The sequence below is a fragment of the Caloenas nicobarica genome, chromosome 2 (assembly GCF_036013445.1).
Source record: "Caloenas nicobarica isolate bCalNic1 chromosome 2, bCalNic1.hap1, whole genome shotgun sequence".
Lineage (NCBI taxonomy): Eukaryota > Metazoa > Chordata > Aves > Columbiformes > Columbidae > Caloenas > Caloenas nicobarica.
Window position 1 is genome coordinate 7,598,571 of NC_088246.1, and position 27,866 is coordinate 7,626,436.

Sequence of the window (27,866 nt, forward strand, 5' to 3'; positions counted from 1 at the left end):
TAAAAGTAATAATAAAAAGCTGGGCTTCAAAGAGCTCCTTTGGGGCCATCTATGTTCTGGAGATTGAAAACACAAATCCTTTCCGAACAACCATGAAATGGACTCTTGTCAAGGTACTTTAAAGTCTCCCAAATTAGTTATAGCGTATTATATTTCTTGAGCTGCATGAGAATAACACCGGCCCCTTCCAAAAGACATATGTGGGCTTGTTCTGAGAGGTGCCAAGCATTGGACAGCTTAAAAAAACTATTTAGGGGAAAGGAGTAGACACACAGTCCTGTATGTGTGTGAAATACCTCCCCAGCCCCGCTGGATCCGCTAATCTGGTGGGACCTGAGCCATTTCATGGCATCAGAGCAGCCTCTGTGCTGACAACTCACCAGTCTGTCTCCAGACCCACCACCCTCTTACCTCAAATCATCCATTTCTCTGACAGTTTTTCTTTGATGACCTGGTGTCAAGTCCGAAAAAGAGCCTAAAAAAGGTTCTAGAGCTAAAAAAGAGACCCACATCTGGAAATTTGAGGAGAAACTACTTTGAGGTGCCAGAGCCCTGGAACTGGCTGCCCAGGGAGGTTGTGGAGTCTCCTTCTCTGGAGACATTCAAACCCACCTGGACGCCTTCCTGTGTGATCTGCTCTGGTGAACCTGCGTTAGCAGGTGGGCTGGACTGGATGATCTCCAGAGGTCCCTTCCCACCCCAACCATCCTGTGATTCTGTGAAATCTCCTTTACGCTGATTATTGCCTTTATCCCATTCAGCTGCCTGTGTGCCCAACCCTCCCAGCAATGTCCCCCCGGCTCATCCCAGCCCTCCATCCCCTTAGACCACCTGATTATTTTGAAAAAGGGAGGTTGGAGCACACAAAGTAGAAAAGATAAACCTCGTTCTGCTATTTTTCTCACTAATTCCCAGGGCCACACAAGGAGAGGAGTCTCATGGCATGTGTCATCTGCAATCCAACCCAAAAAAGCCCAAACCATGGTTGGGCTCCGTCTTCTTGATGATTCTTTTCTTTTCAGTTCCCCATCTCTCACGATAAAAGCACTTTCTGTACCTACAAGGTAGAACTGGGGGTTGATTTGGTCTCCAGATAGGAAATCTGGAAAATCCCATTGCATGAACTAAGCGCAGCAATCACAGGGTCAGTTTTGAAACACAAACTGATTCATCCATTTTACAGAAGTATTAATTCTGTGCCGTGGTGAAAATACTTTAAATGCTGCCATTCTGAATAATTTCCCCACATGCCTTTTAAATGGGAGATTTAACCTGATCTACAAATGCAGCAGCAGAGTGTGGGGCAAGCAATGGGGACCAGTTAGTCTTATCAGGGTTTATTCTGGTGTGAAAATGGAAAACCCAATATTTTCTTCCTTGAGATTTAAGAGCTTATTTGGCACAAAACAGGAAGGCTAAAAAGAATATGTATCCCCTTAGTGACAACACTTCAACTGGCTTCAAACCACAAATCAGCAAACCCACGTATTTCCCTTTCCTCATCACTGAGAATTTCCCTGTTCAAAATTCTCTCTATTTTTGCCATTGCTCAAAGAAGTAAAAGTTCAGATCCACCCTTAGAAAGTTAAAGCATTAATCACATTTGCATTCCTACACGGATCACATTTCTCTGCCTTGTACATCTTAAAGATTTCCCCAAATGGGAATTTTTCTAAATTTCTCTTCTCAATTCTACAGACCGATGTTGGCAAAAGGAAACATTTTCTCTCAATGTCAATGGTGCTGGGACATGCCTACAAAGCCTCACAACACCGGACTGGTTGTAACTGCAACCATATTTCATATAAATAGCAAACTTCGAAAATATTTCAAAATAACACGCAGAGAAATATGTAAAAGAGATCTTTGCCCTAAAAAAAAAATACTGTTCAAGACTACAAGTGACGCAATGCCCAATAACAAAGAGCCTGTTTTGTGCAAACACCATTTGCAGGCTGGCTGAACAGAGCAAGCAGCCTGTGTTTTCAAAGGGAAATACAAACTACAACTTTCTCCATCTGGTCCAAGCCCAGCTCACACCCCATAAAAGAATTGTAAGTTTACGACTCCAAGCTGGGCTCAATTACTTCCCATAATCATAACCAAGTGTTTCGCTGTAATGAGTCTTTGTCTTTATCCCCTTTTTTTATACTACTTCAAGCTGCTTTCAGTGTGCATTAAGAAAAATTTCAATTTCTGAAGCTGTCAGGCTGGCACTAAGTTGGCTTTGAAAAATCTGAAAGCTGCATTTTACTTCTTTCTAGCAGTTCCAAACATGCATAGTAGATTTCCCAGAACTCTTGGTAAATTACTTATAAATTACATCCTGGCATCTTTGTGATGTTTTTCTATCCTACCTTTCCAGCGTTTATAATATGAACCAGCAGCAATAGGAGTAATGGCGATGTTAGCGCTGGCACATTGGTGATTTCTAGTAAGAAGAACACTCCATTTCAGGCTCAGAGCCCCTACCCCAAAAGACCAATAAGCTTGGACGGATGACTATGATTCTATCCAAATGATAATTTTATCATTTCCCCTCATCGTACTAATGAACTGTGGTGCATATGTTTCCAGCACTCGCTTCTTTGGCAATTTCAGTTCGTAATGTGAAAAACGGAACCATTCTTACATACGTCGCAATCTGGCCGTTCTCAAACCAGCAAAACAGTATTTGATCCAGCAAGTACAGGATGTCTGGTGTGACAGCACAGCTCCTAAAATTTAATAGGTTCTGAGCTAAGGAAAAACATCCCAGCTGTTAACTTTTACAAAAAATTGTAGAGGCATTAAAGTTCTTTAGAAGCATTTTTTCACTAGTGCTTTTCTCATCTCTTCTTGTTTCTCTTTCTTCTTGATTTTATCAAGTCTTTCTACCACATCCATCCACAAAACCCTGAGAAGACCTTAGGATTCTCTGGAACATCGCAAAATTCTTTTTTGTCTCCTTCTTGATCTTCTTCCTTGCTTGCTTCCTTACTTCTCATGCAGGATTAGAACAGATTAAATGATGTTAAAGTTGTAATGGGCATTGTAGGGCTGAATAAAATATCCCCTTCAGTTCAATTTAAAGAAAAAGTCTTTCAGCTAGCGCTGAATGGGTCACAAAGTGAATGACAGCAAATGAATAAAGCCAGAAATTACTCCAAGAAAGTGAAACATTAGGCATGGCCAGTGCCTGAAGAGTGAAATTCATACCACTATTACACAGTGGACACCCCAAAACCACAAGAAATTAAAAATCAGAGCTCCATGACTCCTCAGAAATAGAGTCCTCCACCGATTTTGCCTTAGGAGTTTTATTTGGAGAGAGAGGAAAACTCAATGAATTAGCAATGGTTTGCATCAATCCTCAGCTGTCAACCTTACACAGACCCAGCGAGCATCCTGTTGCACAGCCACACATTTGCAATTAATAAACTAGTAGGAGCATTAGAACAGGTTCACACACATTTACTGCAGTTTTAATGTTCATGCTGGCACGGTTATCACAAAATACAACTTTAGTTACAAAGATGCACGTTGGAAGCAATGCCCTCATCCTCAGATCTATATGGGATGATCAGATTTCAAAGTAATTTCAAATTCTGTATCCCTCTGCTCCCCACAATGAGCAGGCAAATCTGATGGCAAAAGGCAATCAATTTGCTTACACACAAGATAAGACAACAAAGAGACTCTTCTCCTGGCTTGGTATTATTATTATCTGCTACTTTTTGGTCGAAAATTAAGTGTTCCCTAACAATAAAAAAATGCTGGCAGTGCAATTTTGGGGTTGACAGACATTCCACAAATGACCCATTCCTAGGCCACAGTGGATACATTAAAGACATATGTGCTATATATTATACACATAAAATTAGAGACAGTGGTCAGCAGCATCCTATTAGACATCTGAGACAACACAGAAATGCTGACTGAAGGTAAAAGTGAACCACACCTTGAAAGGCTAAATGCTTCGCTAACACTTGGGAAGCCTCTCTCATTCCTGGCTCCAGCAACTTCACTGACAACACTCCTGTTCTTCAGTGATGAAAGAGAGACCTTGTCTGGTTCAGCTGCAGGAGAGCAGCAACTGCCAGAGGAAGGAACCATTCCCTGTGAATTCCTGACCTCAAGGGTGAAGGAGATTCCACACGTGTGCCTCTCCTTCTCTTAGCTGCTGTGATGGTGCAGAAGAGCCTGAGGACTATGTTCAGGTGACCTATAGGGGTATCTAATGCAGGTGTTTACACAGAATAGACATTTTCATAGAATTATAGGATAATTTGGGTTGGAAAGGACCTTCAAAGCTCATCCAGTGCCACCCCTGCCATGAGCAGGGACATCTTCACCAGCTCAGGTTGCTCAGAGCCCCGTCCAGCCTGGCCTGGGATGTCTCCAGGGATGGGGCATCCACCACCTCTCTGGGCAACCTGGGCCAGGGTTTCGCCACCCTCACTGTAAAAAATTTCTTCCTCATGTCCAGCCTGAATCTCCCCTCCTTTAGTTTAAAACCATCACCCCTTGTCCTACGGCAACAGACCCTGCTAAAAAGTCTGTGAACTATTGCAAATGTTGTTTTGCTGACAATGAAAGCAGGGCCTTGTAGCATTAGACCATCAGTGAGCTGAATTGCTCATTGAAGTCAAACCCAAAACTCACAACATCCTGGTGACTTGCCAGGGTATCCATAGGAAGGGCTTTAACTACTTAGTACATAGCCACACAGTATGTTCACATGAATGACTGAGGACATCACACAGGACTAGATCCCAATCTGATGAACTAAACACAGGCGTAATGCCAAGAGGGGAAATTCCTAAAGGATCACCCAACCCTGCATTGTCATTGCAAGTGGGATTGCTCCAGCAAGGGGATTATAATAGAAAGGGAGGAATCCACTGTGCGCAGACATGGCCTGCACTGAAATCCAACCCCCTGCATGGTATCTGCATTGCAGCCAGCTCCCTCGGTCTGTTTGTTCAGGCTACCCCTAACATATATAGTAGACCTTCACCTGGTGGTTAAGAAACAATATAGGGCATTAGGAAACAAAAAAAACCCAAAAAACCACCCCAACCAACCAACAAAAAAACCAAAGAGAAACATAACAAAAAGAACCAACACACACAAGAAACTAGAACCAAACCAACCAACAAAAACCAAAAACCAACCAGCCAAAGAAACCCAAACAAACAAAAAGAATGCACAAAAAACCCCCCAAGATCTGTCTTCATTTTCTACCCTTACTTTTCCTGAGAATTAATGATTCTGAAGCATTGTTTGTTGTAAGCAAATGAATAGACCCAAGTACACTGCATACTTTAATGTCATAATAATGTAACAACTGGCAAACTGCCCTCTTAACTTCCCAAGATAAACATCTCATGAACCACCACCACCAGCTGGATCTCATATAGCATCTTTTTATCTTCAGAAGACAAGGGGTGAGCATCATGGTTTGGAGTTTCTTTGCACAGGGTAAAATAAATTTCCAAAAGCCACCATGCAGCAGGTCAGGACGAGGCTGGAGAGGAACAGAACAAGACAAAGGTCGGTTGGACTTGACGGCTCCACTCCTTGCATTGCAAGAACATGACATATTGTTCACACTACGCTAAACCACTGTGTGCGTGAGGTGGCTGTCTCGCATGCCCCAGCTCCAAAGAGATGACTACAATTAGTCACCCAGATTACAGAAGATCTGCTAGAGCAGATGGGAGTGTAGAGGAGAAAACATTCATTATCACATACAGGAGATCTGGAAGAGAAATCATGCAAACCCCTTCTGGTTTATCTTTACAGGATGCTTTTTGGTTGGGACTTTTGGATTTTGTTGTTGTTGTTGAGATTTTTTGCACCCAGATCAAACATAGCAATTTTGTTAGCAAGAGAAACTTTACTTTTTAAGAGAGATGAAAGCACAGTGAGAAAGAGAGACTCTGCAGCTTACTGAGATCAAACAGAGGTACCTCAGCAATCTGCCAGGGTACAGATGAGACAAAGCCCGAGACAGTGGACATGTAAGGGAAAGCTGGCACTGTTTTCCTGTCTACAATGAACTAGAAACCATCCAAGCCCAAATATTTCTCATTTCTTGATGATTCTACCAATTCTTGTAGCTGGCAGACCAGTAACTTGGTAAAAAGCATCCAACATATCCACGGCATCCAGCTGGGATGCGGCTGCGGGAGCCAGGAGTCTATGACGGGAGTGAATCAAGGGACAGTGTGGGACAGCTTGGGGGGTAAAAAGTTCCCTGTTCATTCACTGTGCAAGTGAAAACACCCAACACTGTATTGTTCAGAGTTGTTATATTTAGGATTGTGTGAAAAATCTCGGTGGGTTGGCTGGGACCAATGCGGACATGAACTGGAGAAAACTTTTTGAGTCTATGCCTAGATTGCAGAAGGGCTGGAAACCTGGGAGCTATAAGGCAATAAGAGAATATTCCTGGGAAAGCCAACCCTGCCAGTCTGCACACACAACACCTGGCAGGAGAAAAAAAATAGGCTGAAACCTTTTCACAACAGTTACTGATAAAGGAAGAGACTGAAAAGGCTGTCCACTGTGTCCTGAAAGCCAGAGAAAGAGCAGGGAAAAGGCAACGTCACGGTAACTCCTTGCACAACACTTCCTTGGTTATCAAGGTTTTTAGGATGCCCTGGTGAATCAGAGGGCAGGTACCAGTGCTGAGGCACATCCCAGCTCGACACAGTTCTCAGGCCAACACTTAATTTGCAGCCAGCATCTTTCCCTGTTCACCTCATCAAAACATATCAAGCCTCAAATCAAGGAGAGATTTCTGGAATCGTGAAATCACTTTTAGTGGTGACTTAGCTCAGCAGTGCATTGGGCCAATCACACTTGTAAAGTCATTTGAAAATGATCTAAACTACCATCACGGATGACCAGAATTTGTGGTGCAGTGCCATCAGATTCCCAAATTGTTAAAGGTCAGCATTTCGCAGTGGCTTCAGTGCTCAAAGTAGAAAGCAGTCTACCAAGTAGCTCTAACATAATTAATCAGTTTAAATTCCACATCAAGAATCAAAGCAGAAACTCAGTGTTATGGTTACAGAGCTCTGGATATTTCCAGCAGCACAAAGCCCAACTCTTGCATTTCTTCGTCTGCCCCAAAAGCATCCCGCATCTTTAGTCCTTCACTCGGGTGTCTTTGTTTTCAGAGGCACGTTTCTAACACAGTCCTATGAGCTTTCCATAATTCTGGCTCCTGGAGTCAAGGTTGCCTCAAACCGCCTGTAAAAACCCATCAGTGTCACAGACGGAATGCTTTTGTTGTTATTACATAATACATACTTGTGGGAAAAAAATACTGCGTCATCACCTTGGCAGCTAGCAGTCATCTTATTTGCAAGCACATCACTGGAGCAAAAAGTATTAAAACCCCTGTGCTAATAGACATGAACAGAAATTATTGCTGGTAGGTTGTTTCCAGTTATAATAAAATACCAATAGGGCAGAGGAAGGAACACTGGAATGGGGCTGAGTAAGGAGTTTAGAGACGTCAGTTCTTTTCTCAGCTCACTACCAGGCCACTGCACATTCAGGGATATCTCACATCAACTCTGTGAGAGCTTCAGACGAAAAGCTGTCTTCAGGTGCTGTGTGTTACCGCACTGCAAGAGCCTCATGCTTAGACTAATCCGTTTTCTACCCCTATAAACCAGAAAGATAATCTTAAAGAAAACAAAGACCTATAGCAGATAAAGTAGATATTTATGGTTACCACAGGTTTCTGGCTTGCTTTCCTGTTTATGTGATGCCTACAGCCATTACAAGCTTATTTGTTCAGGAACCGTTGAGTGGGGCTGTGCAAGTGCAGGGTGGAAAGCGTCGACCCCCAGCCCCAGAGACCAAACTCCCATTGGCCTCTAGCAAACACCGGGCTCACTGCCTGCAAAACTGAGCTTCTCAACAAGTGTCTATTAATTTTCAAGTGTTTTTTCTCCTGCACAATACGTTAAAAGACACAACACCAGCTCCTGCGTCAAGTGCAGCACTGACAAGGACAGTCCTGCTGGTCTTTATTTTGAGTCACAGCCCTTAGCATCACCAGGCTAAATCAGCCTCTTCAAATTCACCCGGCACCCTTCAGCCCTCCCTGTTTACAGTCACCTGCTACAAAACTCCTAAACTACAGCAACTAATGAAACCTCATCAAAACCTGGAGAAGATCCACTTGGGGTTGCTCACCAAGCTCTGGGGGAGCTGGGAGCAGAGGAGGATGCTCCTGCCCCAGCTCTACCCTCCTTGCCCGCACAAATCCGGTGTGGGAGGGAAGGTGTAGGGCACCCGCAGAGTCTGAAGGACTTTTTGTAGCTTAGCAGCTCCCCCTGCATCTCCTTCTAATGTGCTTAGCTACTGAGCCAGCAGCAAGCTAAACATCTTCATGTCTAGCAACAAGTTTTACTGGGTTTTTGCATTACTTGACCTTAATGATCGGGAAGCTCCATCTGTCTTACCAAGCTTTTCTTGGCTGCCATCACAAGGAGCTTCCCAGGGTGAAAGATGGTTTTGCTTTTGCTCCGAGAGCACGAAACGTGTGGCCATGGCTGGGGAGTGCTCAGTGCTGCAAACACAAGGGCTTTTCCCCATCATATATTAACATAGTAACATTAGCATAGTAATGAAGTTCCTAATCTCATTAGCCACTTGGCTTTTGCACCATGCAAAAAGAACTAGGGAAGAAGAGGTGGAGGCTTTCTTAGTACAGCAAAGGGCTCCTCTAATCCTGCAACCTGTAGTGCAGTGGCAGAAGTTGCTTATAAATGGTTTAATCAAATGTGATCCACCCCCTAATGCACAGTAAGTGTCTGTGTACAAGGGAGAAGAAAAGAAACTTGAGGGGGGAACGAAGTGTGTAGCTGAGCCTCGCATCTGCTGGACAGAGGAGAAATTACTTTCTAAGAACTTCAGTGATGTCGGGTATTTGCTTTTCTCAATGTGACCATAAAGTGGGAAAAGCTGTCAGCGGCGCCGGCAGTAGCTTAACAAAAAATGTTGACGTTGCCTGGATACTGAGTCCCACTCCAGCCCAGGATTTGCCTGTGTATCTACATTTGACAGCGGTAACGCCTTGGGATTTTAGTTTTTCTTTAATATTCTGAGAGCTGTGCAAATATCTCTCCTTATTCAGATCCCTCCTCCTTTCTCCTTCCTCCTCCCTCCTCCTCCTCCACTTTTTGGCTTTGTAAAATGCAAACATTCCACAACTATAGTAAAGCCATAAATAAGACGCCGTAAAAATAGTTTTCTAGCCTTCTTTTTCCAAGGTGAATCTTTTCAGTTATATAAGCACTTTATGAAACGGCATGGGGAAAGTATATGAGAATCTGTTTATGTGATTAAGATTTGGCTCCTTCTTTACTGTGGCTCAATGACACTATTTTGTGCTTTGCATTTGCCGCTGTCGGAGTTCGCTCGGCCATCTCCCTGTGACCTCCAAAGCAGAAGGCAGCCAGATTTAACATTGCTTTTCATGGAGAACTTACAGTAAATCACTACTGCTGGGATACGTGGAGTCTTGGGAAAAAAGAGCATTGTTAAGCACTTGCTAATTTTTCATTACAGCAGGTGGATTCCAGGTTTTCACTGATGGCAAAAATCCAGCTGCTGTGAAGGGAAGCGAATTTTCCCCCATCTTTCCCTTACTGCTGTCTTGCTCCCAATCTGACTTGTGCCTAACAGTCTGAAGAAACAGTTCTGGATGACAGTTAGTGAAGTGCTACAGTGTTTTATTATCTTTTATGGTAAAGAATTTGGAAGGACTTGAGAGAGAACTTCAGGCAGAAACAGGACCAAAGTGAATATACAAAATAGAGCACAAAACTCCTTGTCCTGGCAGCTAGATGACAGACAATTAAAAAATTCACTACAGATAATTTTTCCAGTCTGGTCCCTGACATGATTCCCAAGTGAGGAACGATGCACAGTCATCCCAGTGCTCTGCAGCAGCAGATTTCACTGCCCTGCCGAGTTATTTTCCAAAGGAAATGATGGGTTGTTCAGATACTTTCTTTAGTGCCACTTGTTTTATTTACTTAATAATGTCACAGGCTTGGAACACACAAGCAGCCAACCCTCTCTTTCAACAATCCCATCCCAAACTTCAGTGTCCCATTCCTGCGGAGCTGATCTGCACTGGGGAATGACTCTGTTTAGCCACGCGGAAGCAAAGAGCATACTCGCCTGCTCCTTGCAATTGCTCCTCCAAAAAAAAAGTCCATGTACTGTAACATTAAACATCACGACAGCATCACTTCAAGAGAGTAAATAAAGCTTGAACGTGACAAGAAACTGTACCATGACCTCATAACTCCCTCCGACTGATGCTAACCACAGAGCAGTGAACATGTGAGGTTTATCTATGCAGCATAATTCTGTTTCCCCTCTCATCACAGCAGTAGCAGACATGAGATCTTGGACACAGCTCTATGGGGAGGAGAAGACACCTTTCTGTTGTAGAGCTCCCAATCCTGTGATTTAACCACTGGTAAAAAATTTACACGGAAAAACTATTGACACTGTCAAAAACCAGGCAGAAAGCTTGAAGCAGAAACAAGCCCTTAAAAATACCATGTCTCACCAGCAGGTTGAGGGAGGTTGTTCCTCCCCCTCTACTCTGCCCTGGTGAGGCCGCATCTGGAGTTCTGCGTCCAGTTCTGGGCTCCCCAGCTTAAGAAGGACAAGGAATTACTGGAGAGAGTTCAGCGGAGGGCTACAAAGATGATGAGGAGTCTGGAGCATCTTTCTTATGAGGAGAGACTGAGAGAGCTGGGGCTGTTCGGCTGGAGAAGAGAAGCTGAGAGGGGATCTCATCAATGTTTATAAATATCTCAAGGGATGGGTGTCAAGAGGATGGACCAGACTCTTTTCAGTGGTGCCCAACGACACGATGAGGGACAACAGGCACAGACTGAAGCACAGAAGGTTCCATCTGAATATGAGGAGAAACTTCTTCACTTTGAGGCGCCAGAGCCCTGGACCAGGCTGCCCAGAGAGGTTGTGGAGTCTCCTTCTCTGGAGACATTCAAACCCGCCTGGACACATTCCTGTGTGATCTGCTCTGGTGACCCTGCGTTAGCAGGTGGGTTGGACTGGATGATCTCCAGAGGTCCCTTCCCACCCCAACCAGTCTGTGGTTCTGTGATTCTTCTTTTCAACTTTAAAACTGGAATGGACAAAGTGATACACAGTGGAAAGAAAGGTGGACATGACTCAACAGGCTTGTTTTGTGGCGACGCCTTTTGCTGTTGCCTTCCCCAAGGCTCTTGTGGCTGGGAACCATAAGAACACTCGGATGGTTTGAAGATGCAAAAGCTGGTGCATGGAGGCACTGCCGGGATGATCACACTGAACACACACAATTGCATGAGAAAAACTCACCTCTTCCCAACTGCACACCTCTTCTTAAATACAAAATGCAATAAAAGAGTGAAAATGGTGGCGTGAATCCTGAGGATCATGCTCTCTAAGTCATTTTTGCAAGCACAGACGAGATGCCCAGCCCAGGGCAGCTGGACTCCCTCTTGTTTAAACTGGAGCCAAACTATGGCTAAAGGTGAGGCAGAGCTGGTTTGACTTTAATGGGATATAATTGCAGTGACATGTCTTAATAACAAAATCCATGCCAAGGAACTGCAGTTGGAGAAGGACCTGACCAAGGCCAGTTTCCCAAGGATTTTCACTCCCACCATCCTCTAACTTGTGGCCCCCCGGTGCCACATGAACCCTCCTGGGTCACTGAGGTGGCTGCAGCCACCCAGACCTGCTCCAGCCCCTGCCACAGCCACACGTAACAAGGTGCCTCGCCTTGAACTTCACCCTGTTTAATGGCCACGTGCTCCTCCAGCACTATTCTCTGAGGTCGGGGACAATCCCAGAGTAGCCACCATCCTTGAGTCTCCACCAGGGCTTAATCCCTCAAAAAAACATCTGAGATTTCACCTCCCTTCATCACCCCTAAACTCTGTGGTTAAAGGAAAAAGGGAAACATCACAGTGGGGCCAGGGACAGATGCCCTGATGACATCTCCCTTGCGCAGAAGCTCCATCCCACCACCACCACCATCACCCCAGATCCAGGGGGTCTTGTCTTTCAGGGTTTACCTGACTGCACGGATATGTGCTACTATGTTACATGGAGATGTTCCATATAACATGCAGAAATAAGACACTTTTTTTTTGTTTGGTTGGGTTTTTTTGCATTTTCGTTTACATAGTCTTCGCCCCAATGGTCTGGACATAAATCCACTTCTGTTAAGCAAATCTGAAGAAATCATGGCCTATCACAAAGGAATACCAAAGCAATGGCTATTAATTAAGTACACTAATTTAATTAAGAAAAATGCCAAATCTCAGTTTCTTTCTTGGTCTTTGTTTCTACAAAAAAGAAAACCAGGGAAAAAGAAAAATGTTCCAAACTACTGCAACAAAGTCCATATCAGTTATCCCATAGCCATGGCTTTGACCACTTCTCTAAATGCAGAACATCTATCCCTGCCTGTCTTCCCTTACTGCTCCTAAGAATTTGCTAATAATCCACATATTTTTCTGCAGACTGGGCTTCTGATTCAACATAATCTAGACAGCTGTACAAAGTGGTTTGTGCTAATCTCCGACATTTGCTTGAAAGCTTTCCCCAAATGCCAGCAAACATACAAGATGTCAGATTGGCAATAATCCTCATTACTTACTATTTATGTTGTTAAGGAGAGAAGGGTCATAATTAGGCTTTTGTCAATGAGAGTGCCTTTGATTGCATCGGAAGTAAGGGCTTTCCTCTGGCCTTGAAGGATAAAACTCAACACTCAGATGCCCATGCAGGAAACTATTCCTTATTGCTCACCACCTTCATAGAAGTGACTAGCAAATATTGCTGAAATTAGCCAGAATATTTCCCTTTTTTCCTCTCTTTTTTTTTTTTTTCCCTTTTCCCCAATTCAACTACCTCAGGTGTCTCAGCAAGGATTTATGTTATTAACTTCAGGCGCCCAAGTCTGGAAATTGTTCCACTCTGTTCAGAGCCCAACGGTCAAATCTTCGCCTGTGTCACTCTGGGAATGTCAGATGTAGTAAATCAGATGTGTTTAAATGCACATAATACAGCAGAACTTGATCTTCACATGGGTAGGAGCCACATTCTAATTAAGTTTGCTGGAAGGAGCCATACTTCCTTCTAAAAGATGGAAAAATTCAGCTAACCGCTCATCTAAATGTTCACGTCAATTTGTTTTCGAGGTTCGCTCTCCTGAACGAGTTTAGGCCAGTGCTCCATTGCAATCAAGTGCTGCTGCTGAGGATTCCTGTGCCAAAACGCCATTTTTATTATCTGGCTATGTGTTCCAGCTGCTGTTTGTGCCTCTTGTCTTTCAGAAATCCTTCGAGGTGCACCTAACATGGCCCAGCTCAACACCCCTCCAGCAAACTCTACTTTTTACAGGTTGCCCAGAGAGGTGGTGGATGCTCCATCCCTGGAGACATCCCAGGCCAGGCTGGACGGGGCTCTGAGCAACCTGAGCTGGTGAAGATGTCCCTGTTCATGGCAGGGGTGGCACTGGATGGGCTTTGGAGGTCTCTTCCAACCCAAACTATTTCATGATTCTATGAAACATGGAGGTAGGCACCTAATGTAGATGCTAAACAGAATAAATAACACAGGTATTATTTGCCACCTGTAGCTACTCTCACTTCAGTATTAAGCATTACTTTATGTGCAGTTCTTCTGCCCTCTCTCAGAAAGCCTTGACCTTTGTAGCATTTAGATGTAGATTTTTATTTTGCATGTGTTAAAGCCAGTTTTGGTCTCTGGCTGCTCAGTGCTATGGGGGGCACGTCAGTATGTGAGAAGAACTGGAGAAACCACATAACTGCGAACGGCATCATCCTGTTGGAGTTACAGCTCAGGTTGCCAAGCACAGTTCACTCACTGTTAAACAGCTCTGTGGAACGACTGTGAACACGAAGAGCTATGGAAACCTTATCCTGAGGTTAAGCAAACAAATCTGACACCAAACCTTCTGCCCAGCTGAGGCAGGCGGTGAAGCAGATGCATTTGCAGTGACCCTGAAACAAAATGCTCAGGATTCCCAAATAACGGTGTTTGTTGAAGAACATCTGATTAACAGCTAACCTTCACATTGTCTTCCCCAGAAGAAATTAATTGCGTGAGGGTCGGTGTATTTGTCAACGCAATTACATGTCTATCGTGATATCGAGAGCAATATCCTGACCTGAGAGCAACGGCAAACCTTCCTGGAGTGAGGAGAGAAGGTGGTTTCCTGAACATCTGCTGAAATTATTGCTGTTGCACATGTCGGAGGGAAGGATGCTCTTAGCCTCTGCTGTCTGAATGGTTAAGAAGAAGAAAAAAAAAAACCACCAAATAAAAAGAAAACATAATAAATGGTTCTTATTATCCTGCTCAAAACCTAAACCAACACCAGGGCAACCCCAGCCTCTCTGTGCACCAAGGAGGAGCAGCAGGATGCCCATGGGAGGGCACCTCTGGTTCACAAGCATATTTGAGCTCCCAGGGGTTGCAGTTTGGGCTCCGCAGTGCCGCACTGTCTGGCGTGGCTCCCACAGGCGCTCGTCACCGCGCTCCTGTGTCACACACCCACGCGAGGCTTTCAAACTGCACTTACATTTCGGGCTCTGAGAGCCATAGCGGCAGGAGATGCTGCAAGAAACAAACTACAAAAAAACCTTGTTGCAAACCACCGCGGTTGCCTACTGAAAAAATGGGCTTATAGGAACCCCGAGGCAAGCTTCAAAATAATTTAACTAAGAAATTGAGGTGTTTTGATGGTTGATCATCAAAGATGCTGAGTATTTGTTTTGCATATCAAGTACACACAGATCAGTATTTTTCCATAATCTAAGATAATAATTTTTTAAAGATGGAGAAGAGACTTCAAATACTGTGTGAACTGTGACAAAAAAGGGCATAGCGGAAAGCCCATGGAGAAAAAAAATAATTTATTTTTCTTAAACAAACAAAAAACCAAATGATCCACATCCCATTTTTGTTTTTTTAAGCCGATGTAAGAAACATCCTATTTAGATTTCACTAAACACTTAGTGCCCCATGCTAGAACCAGCCAGGCCTGGAGGGAGGAGGGTTAGTCTATTGGTCCATCCTAAGATCCCAGGCACAGGGATGTTTGTAAGCTCCTGCTGGTTCAATGGTTTTAGCATTGTCATAAATCAGTTAGTTCCTGACATTTAGACCTTTCCAGCAATGCTCTGTATATGCCTTGGTTTAGCTTTTTAGCTGGATAACAAATTCCAACATCCAGAAAGTGGCCCAAAGAGAAACAACCTGAGGAGAACACCAGTTACAGATTAGAGCTCATAGTGCACAGGTGACTCTACAGACTTAAATTCTCCCTTCAGAAAGGTCACTGTTCAGGACATCACTCTCAAAATCACATTTCACATTAGCACAGCTTCCCGCTGTACCCATCATGAGTCCTCATCTCGCTGCCCCATCCTTTGCACTTTGGCATCCCCACATGCCCTCTTAGCAGCACAAACCAGTTCATACACAGACAAAGCACGGACAGGACATCCCAGCATTTTACAACCCCCATCCTGCAAATCCAAAAACGGTGCAAACTTTGGGGAGCATAAACCTCCAGCTAATGTTCACATGTGTGCTTGTGACTAGTAAAATGCTTTTATGAACCTCAGCTGGGTCCTCTGTGAGGTGTCATCCTTCATTATGTCCCACACTGTGCCAGGGAAGCTTTTCAGAAGTTTTGCTGGATTCTTAAAGCACCTGCAATAACTGGCTCTTGATACGCATATTATCCCATTAAGGATACATTAGTCAAACAAATTTCTTTAAAGGTTCTGATGGTTGGGAACCATTCATAGGTCAATGTCCAAAAATTAGACCCAAGGCACATTTTCTAACATTTCAAGGCCAGGCTGGACGGGGCTCTGAGCGACCTGATCTGGGTGAAGATGTCCCTGCTCATGGCAGGGGTGGCACTGGATGAGCTTTGGAGGTCCCTTCCAACCCAAGCTATTCTGTAGCTCTATGATTCTATGACTAGAAGACGTTGCTTGTCCTTTTTTCATTTTAAACTAAGAACATGACTTCCAGCCTCCTCCAGCTGACGTATTAATTATTTTAAGCACAATAAAATCCAAATCCATTAACTCACTAGGCTAGAAAATCCAAAACCAATCAATTTTTAAAAGTGGCATCTTTGTTGTCCTTTGCTTTGGCAAAAGAAACATGAGCTTTTAGTACCAAGCAAAGCTTTATACTAGAGGAGATCAACTGTGTTTTTCCATGTGTCCTTGTCTCAGTAACAACCAGCTTGCATTTAAATTTGCTTTATACACCAAATGGGCCAGTGATGACTCCACAGTCGGATGATCACTATGCAAGTTGCTGTAAGGTGTTGCAGCCCCTGACCAAATCCCAAAGGATGCTCCAGGCTGTCCTGGCCCGATTCACGGCTCTGCAGTGGCTGCTGGAAGCGATGTTGTGCTGCAGTAGATACTGGGAACTCCTGTGATGGTTTATACCAGCTCAGCTGCGAGACTGTGGTGCCTGCCCATGCCTGCTTCCCGTAGACAGACCATAGAAACAGGAAAGAAACATCTTCCCTTCGATGTCCCCCTTCCCGTCAAAAAAATAAAAGTAGCATTTACTGAAACAGAAGTTGAACTGTGTTTCCAGAACTCTCCGCCTGCTAAGTCATGCTTCCTTCTGGATTAATGCTGCCTCCATCACCTCCACCAAGGGCACATCACCAAATCACGGATGGTTCCTTGCCAATATCAAACACGAAAGGCCCTTCTCATGCTGCTGGGCTAGTACAGGAGACAGGGAAGGCCTCTGAAGGCATTACACAAAGCAAAGTCCTACCTTGTCTCCCCAGATGATTGAGTTGCTACCAGATGGGTGATGATTAGGTGCACAAGGGGTCTTCCAGCAGAAGCAGCTCCAGAACCCTCCTGCCTTGCTTGCAGGTGCCCAGTGCTCTGCTCAACCCACCGAAGAGCCTCCCCATCCACCCCGTTCACAGCCTTGCAGCCCCAAAGACGTCTTCATTACCTTCAGTTGGCTTTAAGGTCAACGGGAAAACAAAATACACAAGCAAAACCAGGGAACAAATCTAGTCATACACGCAGGCAAGTAGCAGAGTCCGTGTGAAGTTTTTAAAACTCTCAGTCTAATCACTGGTTATCATCGGGCTCTCCTTCGAGATGCTTTCATAGCCCCAAAGGTTGATAAAGCAATGGCTCATTTCCACAAAGCCCATAAACTGAGACACAAGAGCGATGAACTCCTTGCCCTATTGACTATCACAATGCATAGTGATTTGCCATCATTATTAGGGGTTTATTTTCTTTTTAAAATCAATGTTTTTGTTCAGTCCAAGCTCAGTCAAAAGTCATGCTGACCCAACAAGGGCTACGTAAGAGCTACTGGCTGCTGGACCGAGCCTGGGATTTAACTACTTTACTTACTCTACTCTATATATCATATTCCCCAAACTGTGCATTTTTCTGCCTTGCGATCAGGGTCCTTCATGCCATATTTTTCCAGATGAGAAGACTGTTTGTTTCAACATTTATTGCATTTACTCAGCCCATTTTTCGGGCATTTTCCATGGATTTTATCTAAAAAGCTGAGAACCCACGATATCTGTAAAGCTTGGATCTGATACCTTAAGTGATTAATAATATTTCAGACTCTAGCCACATATCAAAAGAGCTCAGATGCACAATGCATTTTCAATGGGATCATGACAAGTATTCACTACGATACAGATAAAGCAATGTACTTAACAATAAATGTATGAACAAACCTACTAAAATAAACAAGATTTCTCCAGCACTTATAACCAAATACTTGCTTAGGGACCAAATTCTGAAACAATTGATCAAAGCAGAAAATAGACACCTAATGAATATGTTTGAAAATCTGCTCCCACACGTATTCCTGGATTTTTAAACTACAGATAGTAAAAAACAAACAAACAAACAAACAAAACCAACCACAAACAAACAAAAAAACAAACCCACAACCACAAAAAAATCCCCCACGACTTATTTTCAAATGGTTTCCTGTGATTAGACTGCTTGAGACTTCAAAACTCTCTTTAGCTTTCCTGTTGTTTACATTACTACCTGTGGGGGAACAAAGTCACCTACACAAGAGCACTGCCCTGCAGACATCTCATGTCAAAGGACACGAAAGGGACCGGCAGTGAAAGGCCACCAGGGTTCATCAACCTCTGGAGATGTTCAAACTGTAGTTTCTATTTCCCCTGCACACACTAAGGTCTTGTCCATACATCGCAAGAAATAATAACTTGGTTATTATTTAAAAGTCTGATCGTTTATAGCACGTTCCATAGTCTAAAACCCAGGAAAGAGATAGAAGGTGGGAATCAAACTGGTCACAGGTCTGTCCCATATCCTACGGATGAAAGTTAGAGACTGGAAAACTTCCCTTTTTTTTACATCATTGCATCTAAATCATTAGTAGTTTGAAGATAGTCTGAAAAATCCTTCTTGCCTAGAAAGAGTAGTAAAGAAAATAAGAGCACACCAGATGTACTCCACCTATGCAGGTGACACCAGCCATGGGAAACTATGATGAGATGAGAAGCACATGAAAGATACCTCCGAATAAACTAAGACAAACCACCATGAGCACATTTTAACCAGAAAAACCATCTGCTGATGACAGCCGGTGCCAGTGCGATCTGCTCTGGTGACTCTGCTTTAGCAGGTGGGTTGGACTGGACGATCTCCAGAGGTCCCTTCCAACCCCAACCAGTCTGTGATTCTGCGTAAACGGTGCTGAACGTGGCTGGTCTCTGGCCATGCAAAGCTGTGTGCGGCACCAGCTCGACTGCAGCCCTGCTGACACGTCACCTGCAAAAAGTAATTTTTCTAGTGTAGATGAGAGCAAAATGAACGGTGTCAGTTCTCCATGCCTGCTTCTGGGGGCAAAGCAAGTTTGAAAAAATTATGATTAGATGGTTTTGCACTGCAGCACAGGAAAATAAAGCAAGACAAATGGCTCTGCTCCTTTCCTAGGTTTTACGGGATGACAGTGCAAGAGCCTACGCCACCCTCCCAATGACCGAGCAGCCCTATTCTTCCCCAAACTGCTCCCCTCGTCCTGCATGGCGAGGGCAGTCACAGCCAGAAACCAAAGCTGCCCACGAGCTTTCCCTGCAGCATCCCACCCTCCTACCCCTTCGGAAGGCAGGGGAACAGTGAACACAGACAAAAACTGGAGATGAAAGTGGCCTCAGCTACCCACCATCTTGATACAGGTTATAATTGGTGTTTCTCTACGATTGTGGTCTGAAGGCTGGGAGGGTCCAAGACTATGGGATGAATTTAAAGATTCAGCAAAGAAAAATGCAAATATAGAGTCCAGCAGCCGGCAGGAGGGAGGACATCCCGTCACACACAGTGAGTGTCACGGGACGTTATTCCTAAAGAGCAAGGGTGAGAAATAGCTTGAGACAACGGTACATGAAATGCCTGCACCCAGCTGCCGACCCTCCCCAAACCTATTGGACTAAACCCCACTGCCCTGCAAGTTGTTACCTAAATGTCATGAATATGGGGGAAAATCTCGAGGGGGAATGAACTTCAGTTTAAAGGCCTTCGAGGGAGCAGAGCTGAATGGTTTTCCCCATTTTTTCCCTGAGGTATTGGAAATAAGAGCCTCTTGCTCCATCTATGGGTAAAAACTAGTAGGATCAAAAGATTTTCTTACAGAGGGCATGGTCTACCCACAAGATGTTCTCCAAGAAAACGAATTATTAGAATGAATAAAATATATGATAATTTTTCTATATTGCATCTTGCAGTCTTCTGAGACAAATACTATCTGCTCCTTTATTAGTGGAGCACCAGGAGCCCTCCTCATGGATTATTTTAGGCACCACAGTTGATAGTGTTGAATTTCAGGAGAAAAATTCCTAAGACAAGGCAGAAAATTAAAACTTTACATTGAAAAATATTTCCTTCCTCAAATATAGTGCAAATTCACAGCAGTTCAAATCTGATGAGCAGCTTCAAGGTGTTTGAAAGCTGCCTCACTTTCAATTCAAAGTTCTATAAACGACCTTTAATTCTGAGATAAATTTGTCTTTTGATCCCATCCACCGCAACCCAAAGCTTTAGGTCAATGGAAACCTTTTAATTGATTTCCTTTGCTGTTAAAACTGGCAGCACCACCAATGTGTCATGAGTATTGCTGTTACTTGAACTGACGTTTTTGGAAAGGGAAGCAGGACTGGAAAATGCCTGGCTGTCTTTCAAACAGGGCACTCGGCCCCGCGCCAAAAGCTACATTTTAATGACTAAAATTTCACACAACCATGTACTTTTAATAAAATATTCTGAGTACTTGGTTTTAGCCTATCTGCAGGGGTAGCTCCCTGATTTCTACTCAGTAAAATAAAGCTCTACTCATTTATTTGTGTATGTGTTGTCTCTGAAGGGAGAGCTTGTGCAAGACCATAGAAAAGTGTAATCTGAATTGTGTTTTCCCCCAGTGCAGCTTGTCCTCCTGTGTTTACTTTGGATCAGCTCAGTTTGCTTTACTGAGGGTAAATTTGTGCCATTTCTTCTTTCTCTTAGCATTGTACCTGCTCACATAAATTTGTACACAAGAGAAATGCACTCCCTTCACAGACGAGCCTCAGTAACATCGCAGAGCATCAGGTCCCGGGCTGTTCGTTGTGAGAGCAGTTTGCGGAGCTTCAGGCAAACTTAAGACAAACTGGGAAATGGTTCCACAAAGCCAATTTTGAAGTCACTTTGCACAGCACCTCAAGCTTCAACTTGTGTCTCTTCACTCATAATTTGTTCCTGATGTCCCTGAAAAACACCTAGGAAATGAGTGTCAGCTCTGTAGAAGCTACAGTGCTATTCTAAAATTAGAAAACTCCAATTTACTCCTTTGTTTTCCTATCCGGTTGTCTATAAATAATTAAGATCTAATTGTTCAATGGTCCACAGCTGCTCACGTGCCCACACTGACGGGAAAACCCAGGTACAGAGCTCCACGTCTCACAGGCCCAAGTCTCTGCTTGCAGAAGGCACCTGGCTTTGGGAGGTGTATGGTGGGCAGCGTTGGGTGGGAGCCCATCTACCAAGCTTTGTGGTGTACATTAGCAAGTCATCGGCACTGCCTTAAGGCCAAGCTTAATTAATCCCAAATCCATATTCAGTTTTCAATTACTAGTCTAGCAGTGCTGTGTAAAGAAATTTTCAGACAAAAAGAAATTTAAAAGCTGAGAATTAAATTTCAAAGCACTTGTAGAGAAGCCCAACATGCAAAGAGCTGACTTGGACTTTTCTGTGGTGAATTCCCCAAACTGAAGGCACTGCATTGATGGCCAAGCACACACCTCACCCAGAAAATGTCCCTGCAGAGCTTCTGCCAGGAGGGGACCGAGGTGGGTCTGTTGACTTTTCAAAGGTGGGATGCTGGATGTGAAGGCCCAACCAGCAGTTTACTGGTTTGAAGCTGGTCTTAATACCTGGAGTGTCTGGCAGCTGAGTACATTTTGTGGGAAGGTATTTGTCCTTTCAAGGCAAATATTTTATCGGATCAGTCCGTGGGTTATGACCATATGCTGGACTGGGGTAACCAAAGGGAAAAGGCACCAGGATGAGCTTTTGGCTACTGCCAAAACACGTGATACAATATTAGAGATGAACAAAAGCTTTAAACTCACAGCCTTAAGTGGAAAATGTTTTAAGCCTCATGTCTGCAAATCACACTTTGTGTTTTAATATCACCCTGCCCTAACCATTAATGCCCATCCTAGACTGCATATATTCCAAAGGCAAAATAACAGCTGGGAAAAGAGCAACTACATGGGAAAGAAAGCACTGTAAATACCACGCAGCCTTTAAAGCGAAAACAAGCTAGAAAAGAGTTGCTTCCAAGAAAAACAAGGAATATGTGGAGTAACAGGTTAGCCTGTGTTTTGAACAACACGTGGGAGGAGGAAGTGGAGGAAAGATGGGGATGTTATTTAAAACAAAGCCTGTGTAAACTTCCCACACACACTGCTCCATGACAGGGAAAAGAATGCAGCACAGATGCTCTTCAGGTAAACTGGGGGAAAAAAGAACCCCAAACCCTGTGAACTTTTAACTAGTGCTTTTTTTTTTTTTTTTTAAATTGCAGGTTGCCTGGATAAAGTCCCAATTTGCTATAAACCTGAAAGGAAGGCTCCTGTGCAGTTTCGCAGAAGAGTCACAGTTGCGAGTGACCTCTGGAGGTCTCTAGTCCAACCGCTGCTCAAAGCAGGGCTTCTGCTTTAAACTGGGGTTTTCAGAGCCTTGTCCAATTGACTTATTAAAATCTGCAAGGGCAGTGATTTCACAGCCCCTCTGGGCCCCCTGCTGTGATGCTGCGTCACCCCCATCAAGAATGATTTTCTCACACCTGCCTGGAGTTTCCCTCACAGCCTCCTGCCCTGTCGCTGGGCAGACCTGAGACGCCCAGCACGGCCGTCTCCAAAACCCCATCACATAACTGAAGACAGCACAAAAGTCTTAGAATCATAGAATCATAGAATGTCCTGAGCTGGAAGGGACCCACGAGGATCATCGAATCCAACTCCTGTCCCTGCACAGGACAACCCCACAGGTCACACCGTGTGTCTGAGCAGGTTGTCCAGTCTCTTCTTGAACACTGTCAGGTTGGGGCCATGACACCTCCCTGGGGAGCCTGTTCCAGTGTCCAGCACCCTCTGGGTGAAGAACCTTTTCCTCATGTCCAACCTAACCCTCCCCTGGCACATCTTCCTGCCATTCCCTCGGGTTCTGTCGTTGGTCACTAAAGAGAAGAGTTGGGCGCCTGTCCCTCCTCCTCCCCTTGTGAGGAGCTGGAGCCCCCATGAGCTCTCCCCTCAGTCTCCTCCAAGCTGAACAAACCAAGTGACTTCAGCCGCTCCTCTTTAGTCTCCTCTTCTCCTCTTTCTTCTTCTTCCCCCTACACCAGGTGCCCCAGCCCCCTGCTGGACCAGTACAGCCTTGTCTCCTGTACCGGGGAGCCCAGAACTGGACCCAGCACTGCAGATGTGTCTCACCAGTACTCAGCAGAGAGGGAAGATCATCTCCCTCGACATGCTGGTGATGCTCCTCCTACTGCAGCCCAGCACACAGTTTATTTTCATTTTAATAGTATCAATCCAGCGCCAGTGGCAGATCGGCTGTAAAGGCAAACATGCATGGCAAGTACCTCTCATTTCAATGCACTCCCAGTTTCAGAAGTGATTAACTTTTAACACAGGTGTCCCAAGCTGCTTGAGAAAATGGGATTTTAATCACGTAGGCTGCGACAATTTTGAGCAGTGAAGCATTTATGCACCTTCAGAAACATGGAGACGTGCTGGTTTTGCCCTTCTCTGAGCTCTTTAGTGCAGCATCTGCACAAAGGTCTGAGAACACTGGTCTGAGGAGTCTCTGAGAAGTCTTGGCACTCCGAAAATGCTGTGCAAGCCACAGAGACTTTGTTTTAAGTGGGACGTAACCAATTAACTTAATGTTTTGTAATACATAGGGTTATTCTTTATTTGCAAAGTAGCAGAATGCAAATGTTTTTATTGGGAAAAACTACACAACACAACAGAAATGGTAACTCATAAATCTCCTGAAGTCCTGAAAAGGTTTTGTTAAATAAAATTTGATAAAATGTAATTAAATATAGTAAACCCTAAGAGTGTAATTCATTGCCAACCCCTGTTTAGCATGTTCTGAATAAAATCTACTTTAACGTGGCAGTGAAGGGTACATATCTGCATTGGTCTCCCCATAAGAGAGCTAATGACGTGAAAGCCTGTGGTAAGAAATGCTGTTTTGCAAACAGCCTGCAGAATGGGAAGAGTTATCAATTTAAACACCAATTTTAATCATCACGCCCTTGCCAAGAGGCTGTCCCTCCTGCTTTAAGGACAAAAGCCCACGAACACCCGAGCCCAGTGCAATTCCCACAGCCCTCTCTGGAGCAGCAGGGTCACAGGCATCTTCTGATGGCTCAAAAATAGCGCGGCCCTGTTCCAGGGCTGTTCCCGCGACAGTGATGTGACCTTATCAAAAGGATTTTGCTGACTACTGGAAGATTCCTTTATTTAACATTCTGTTGTACCTAGCTAGGACTTAAACAGTGCTGTTTGCTTGGATAACTGCCTTAAAACATCATGAGATAGCTTCGCTATGCAGGCGACATCGCCGTTACTGGCACAGCAGCGAGCCCTTCTCTGCGTGCTCCATCAGCAGCACACTGCCTATGCAATAAATTAAACCTATGCGGACCACCAAAAAAAGAGCTTAAATGGACTTCCGTTATTGTAAGGCTTGAAAAAGAGGGGAGCATAAAAAACATTCTTGAACTTTAGGCAAAGAACAAATATCCTTGAATAGAAATGAAGCTTGGAGTCTACTTGGAGTCCTTCAGAAACACTGACTCAACTACTTCCAATCTCCTGAAGGTGTTTTAGAGGGAGGCAAGGGCTGGAAAAGGTGCCATTTCACTTCAGCTGCAGTAGAACTTCTGATAAACATAAAGTAAAATCCTATATGGGGTTTGTATAGCTGTGTTCTTGTGCACAAAAGTCACTATGAAATCACTTGTTCTGATTAAAACCAACATTTTTAAGGGAAATAGATGAAGAAAAACAAGAAGGTGCCTCAATACTATTTAAAAGTCACCGAAAGGTATCAATAGCTTTCAGCACCTGGAGTACTGCGTTCAGCTCTGGGGTGCCCAACGTAAGAAAGACATGGACCTGTTGGAGCGAGTCCAGAGGAGGCCACAATGATGGTGAGAGGGTTGGAACAGCTCTGCTGTGAGGACAGGCTGAGAGAGTTGGGGTTGTTCAGCCTGGAGAAGAGAAGGCTCTGGGGAGACCTTAGAACAGCCTTCCAGTACCTAAAAGTGACCTGCAAGAAAACTGGAGAGGGACTTTTTACAAGGGCATGGAGTGACAGGACAAGGGGGAACAGCTTTAATGTGAAAGAGAGTAGATTTAGATTAGATATAAGGAAGAAATTCCTCCCAATGAGGGTGGTGAGGCACTGGGACAGGCTGCCCAGAGAAGCTGTGGATGCCCCATCCCTGGAAATGTTCAAGGCCAGGCTGGATGGGGCTTTGAGCAACATGGTCTCATGGAAGGTGTCCCTGCCCATGGCAATGGGATTGGAACTAGATGATCGTTAAGGTTCCCCCCCCAGCCCAAACCATTCTATGGTTCTATGAACACATTGCATGAAACATAAGCCAAACGCAGGTCTATGCATCACTAAATCTGTACCTATGTTGTCACAGAAGATTTTACAACAACTTATCATTGAGTTATTTTTTCTGTTCACACAAGGAAAACTCGCTGCGGTCTGACAATCCAGTACCCCAGAGGCAAGATATTATTTTTCTCTTTCCCCTGTAATTCTGTCTTCTTCCTACAGCCTCTAACCCCTTGGGTAGACCAGGGCTGGTTTGTAGACCAGCACTGGAAGCCTTTATTCAGCAAGAAAGTTTTAAAACTGAAGCCTTTTCTAAATCCTGCTCATTTCTGAGTCCTAATGGTGTGTTAGCTCACAGGCTGCTGAAAAGGTAAAATTAGTGCCTGATATAAAGTAGGCAAATGCTCTGAACCATGGAGGTCTACAGTGCCTTTCATATTCTGGCAGAGAAGCTCAAACGCTCCCTTAATGGTCATTTGATTGAAAACACAGACAATGTACTTCTAACCAGTAAAAGTCTCTTTTTCCCCCTACAAAAGGGCAAAGAAATACCAGTTAAAAAAACAGCTGAAATTCTCAATGGAGTCTACAGAAGCGAGTTGCCCTTAGCTCCCGAGATGACATCTTTTCTGTGCCCATCTCCACCACAAACCCCACAAACATCTCCAGCTGTTCTTGAGCCCCAGCACTGACATCCAACCAGCCTTGGAGAAATCACCCAGAAAACTCCCACTGACATGGATGTGGATTTCTAAGCAAAGCTTTGAAGCGTAATTTCCCTCCTAAGCCCGGCACAGGTCATACCCTAATGGTCAGCATGTCAGAAACCCAAAACACACGGTCAGTGAAAGCAAAAACAAACAATTAGCACATGCCTCATCTGCACTTACTTCACTACCGCAGGTAAAGAATGGGCCAAGCCCAGAGGTACCGTGTATCTTCCTGAAATAACATGAGCAATTTCTTACTTTTTCTTGATCTGGAGAAAAACTTGATGCCCCCAGGAGAGGTAGACGGGTTAGAATTGGGGGAGGACTCTTTGGAGGAGGACCTGAAGATCCCACTGAAGCTCATTCGGCGTGGGGAGCGTGGGGGAGACTCCTGGTAGGGGAAGGGGAACACTGTTTTGGGTGAGCCAGGGCTATGTTTGGATCTCACAGGGGCAGAAACAGGGCTGGAAGGTCGGTTCTGGAGCCCTTTTGAGAAAAGGCCTTTTGAAGGACTGCCGGCAGAGCAGCTTTCTTCCGCCTAAGGAGGAGAGAAAAAGGAAGAAAAAAGAAAAATCACCATTAATTCAGTTCAGCTCAGGCCATCAGGATCTCTGCGCTTGTCTCAACACAGTCAGCTCCTGTTTGGGTGATGGATTAGCCAGACCTCACCTTCCCCTGCGCCCGCCTGCGCTGACATGTGGTTGCGTGGGTGCCACCTCTTGAGGCTTTGTGCTGCCCCTTGCTCTTAAAGACTCCCTGAATTTCACAAAAAATTTCAACATTGTGTATACATTTTATGATCACACATATAATGCAGGATTTTCTTTACTGCTTGCATTTGCAACACATCCCTCTTCCTTCCCTGGACAACTGAAAGGTGACTGGCAATTGATTTATTTAGGGCAATGCATGATCACCGTTAAGGAAACACAGCACCCCGAAGTCTTCCCCCTGAATTTAAGTGCACATCTATGGTACTTAAGTCTCCGTCAGATGATGTGACACAGGACAGTGCACAAGCTCCCAAGCGCCTGACAGGTCTCTACAATGACAGCCACAGCCACAACTGTGGGATTGCAGCTCCAGTCCCAAAAATAGAGGAACCATTTTAGAGTGGCAACGTTCCTGTTAATTACCTTGGCCTTGAGCTTTGGTGTGACCTTTCTAACAGCTCTATCCCTTCTGGGACCTGTGCTGGCTTTCCAGCTACCATGAATATTTGTGCACAACACAGCACTGTGCGGGCTTGCCCAGCGAGGGGGACAAAAATCCGCAAAAACAAACAAAACAAAGGAGCAAAGATTAAATTCTCCCCATGTACAATTAACAGAGGCTGACCCAAAAACCTCTGTGGGATTTGCCTGTGCCTGGGCTACACGTAGAGTTTATTTCCTCCTGGATGCACAAAGTACTTCTGTGGCCACGAGGCTGCTTTTTCAGCTGGGGGCATGTCTCATGAATGAAGGGCTCTGTTCCTGGCAAAAGGCAACGGTGGGTTCCAGGTCTCCAGGGAACACATAAGCGAAGGCCACAGTGTGTGTGCCCACGGGCACAACGTGCCAGTGAGTTTCAAGCCCTTTGCACGCCAGCTCCTCTCTTCCCAATAAAGCAACACAAACCAGGAGCTATGGAGCAGACAGCAACTTCGACCTGCAAAGATGCCAACCGCTGTGTGTTAGTCTAGTTAGGTACGAGCATTGTTGCCATGGGAGTCACTTTAGGGAAAAATGGCATCTTTTATTAGGATGACTTAGATGAAAGAAGAGACAAAAGAAAGCCTCATAGGTATGTATGCTCTCCTTTGGGTCAGTCAAGGGCTTGTGTATACAAATCCAGCTAAAAATGGTCAGCTGAGTTTAAAACATATATGCAATTAACTCCCTTTTCAAAATAACAT

General features: G+C 44.5%; 1 protein-coding gene across 3 annotated transcripts in view; it reads right to left on the bottom strand.

Annotated features, from left to right (window-relative positions):
• Nucleotides 1–27,866, bottom strand: part of PRKAG2 (protein kinase AMP-activated non-catalytic subunit gamma 2) — a 230,634-nt gene that overhangs the window by 122,348 nt on the left and 80,420 nt on the right. For 2 of the 3 annotated variants that reach the window (XM_065627202.1, XM_065627203.1), the window contains exon 3: nt 26,228–26,507. The exons of the other annotated variant lie outside the window; for it this stretch is intronic. In XM_065627202.1, coding sequence (XP_065483274.1) covers nt 26,228–26,507 — 280 coding nt within the window. The remainder of the gene's footprint in view (nt 1–26,227; nt 26,508–27,866) is intronic. 3 annotated transcript variants of the gene reach the window in all.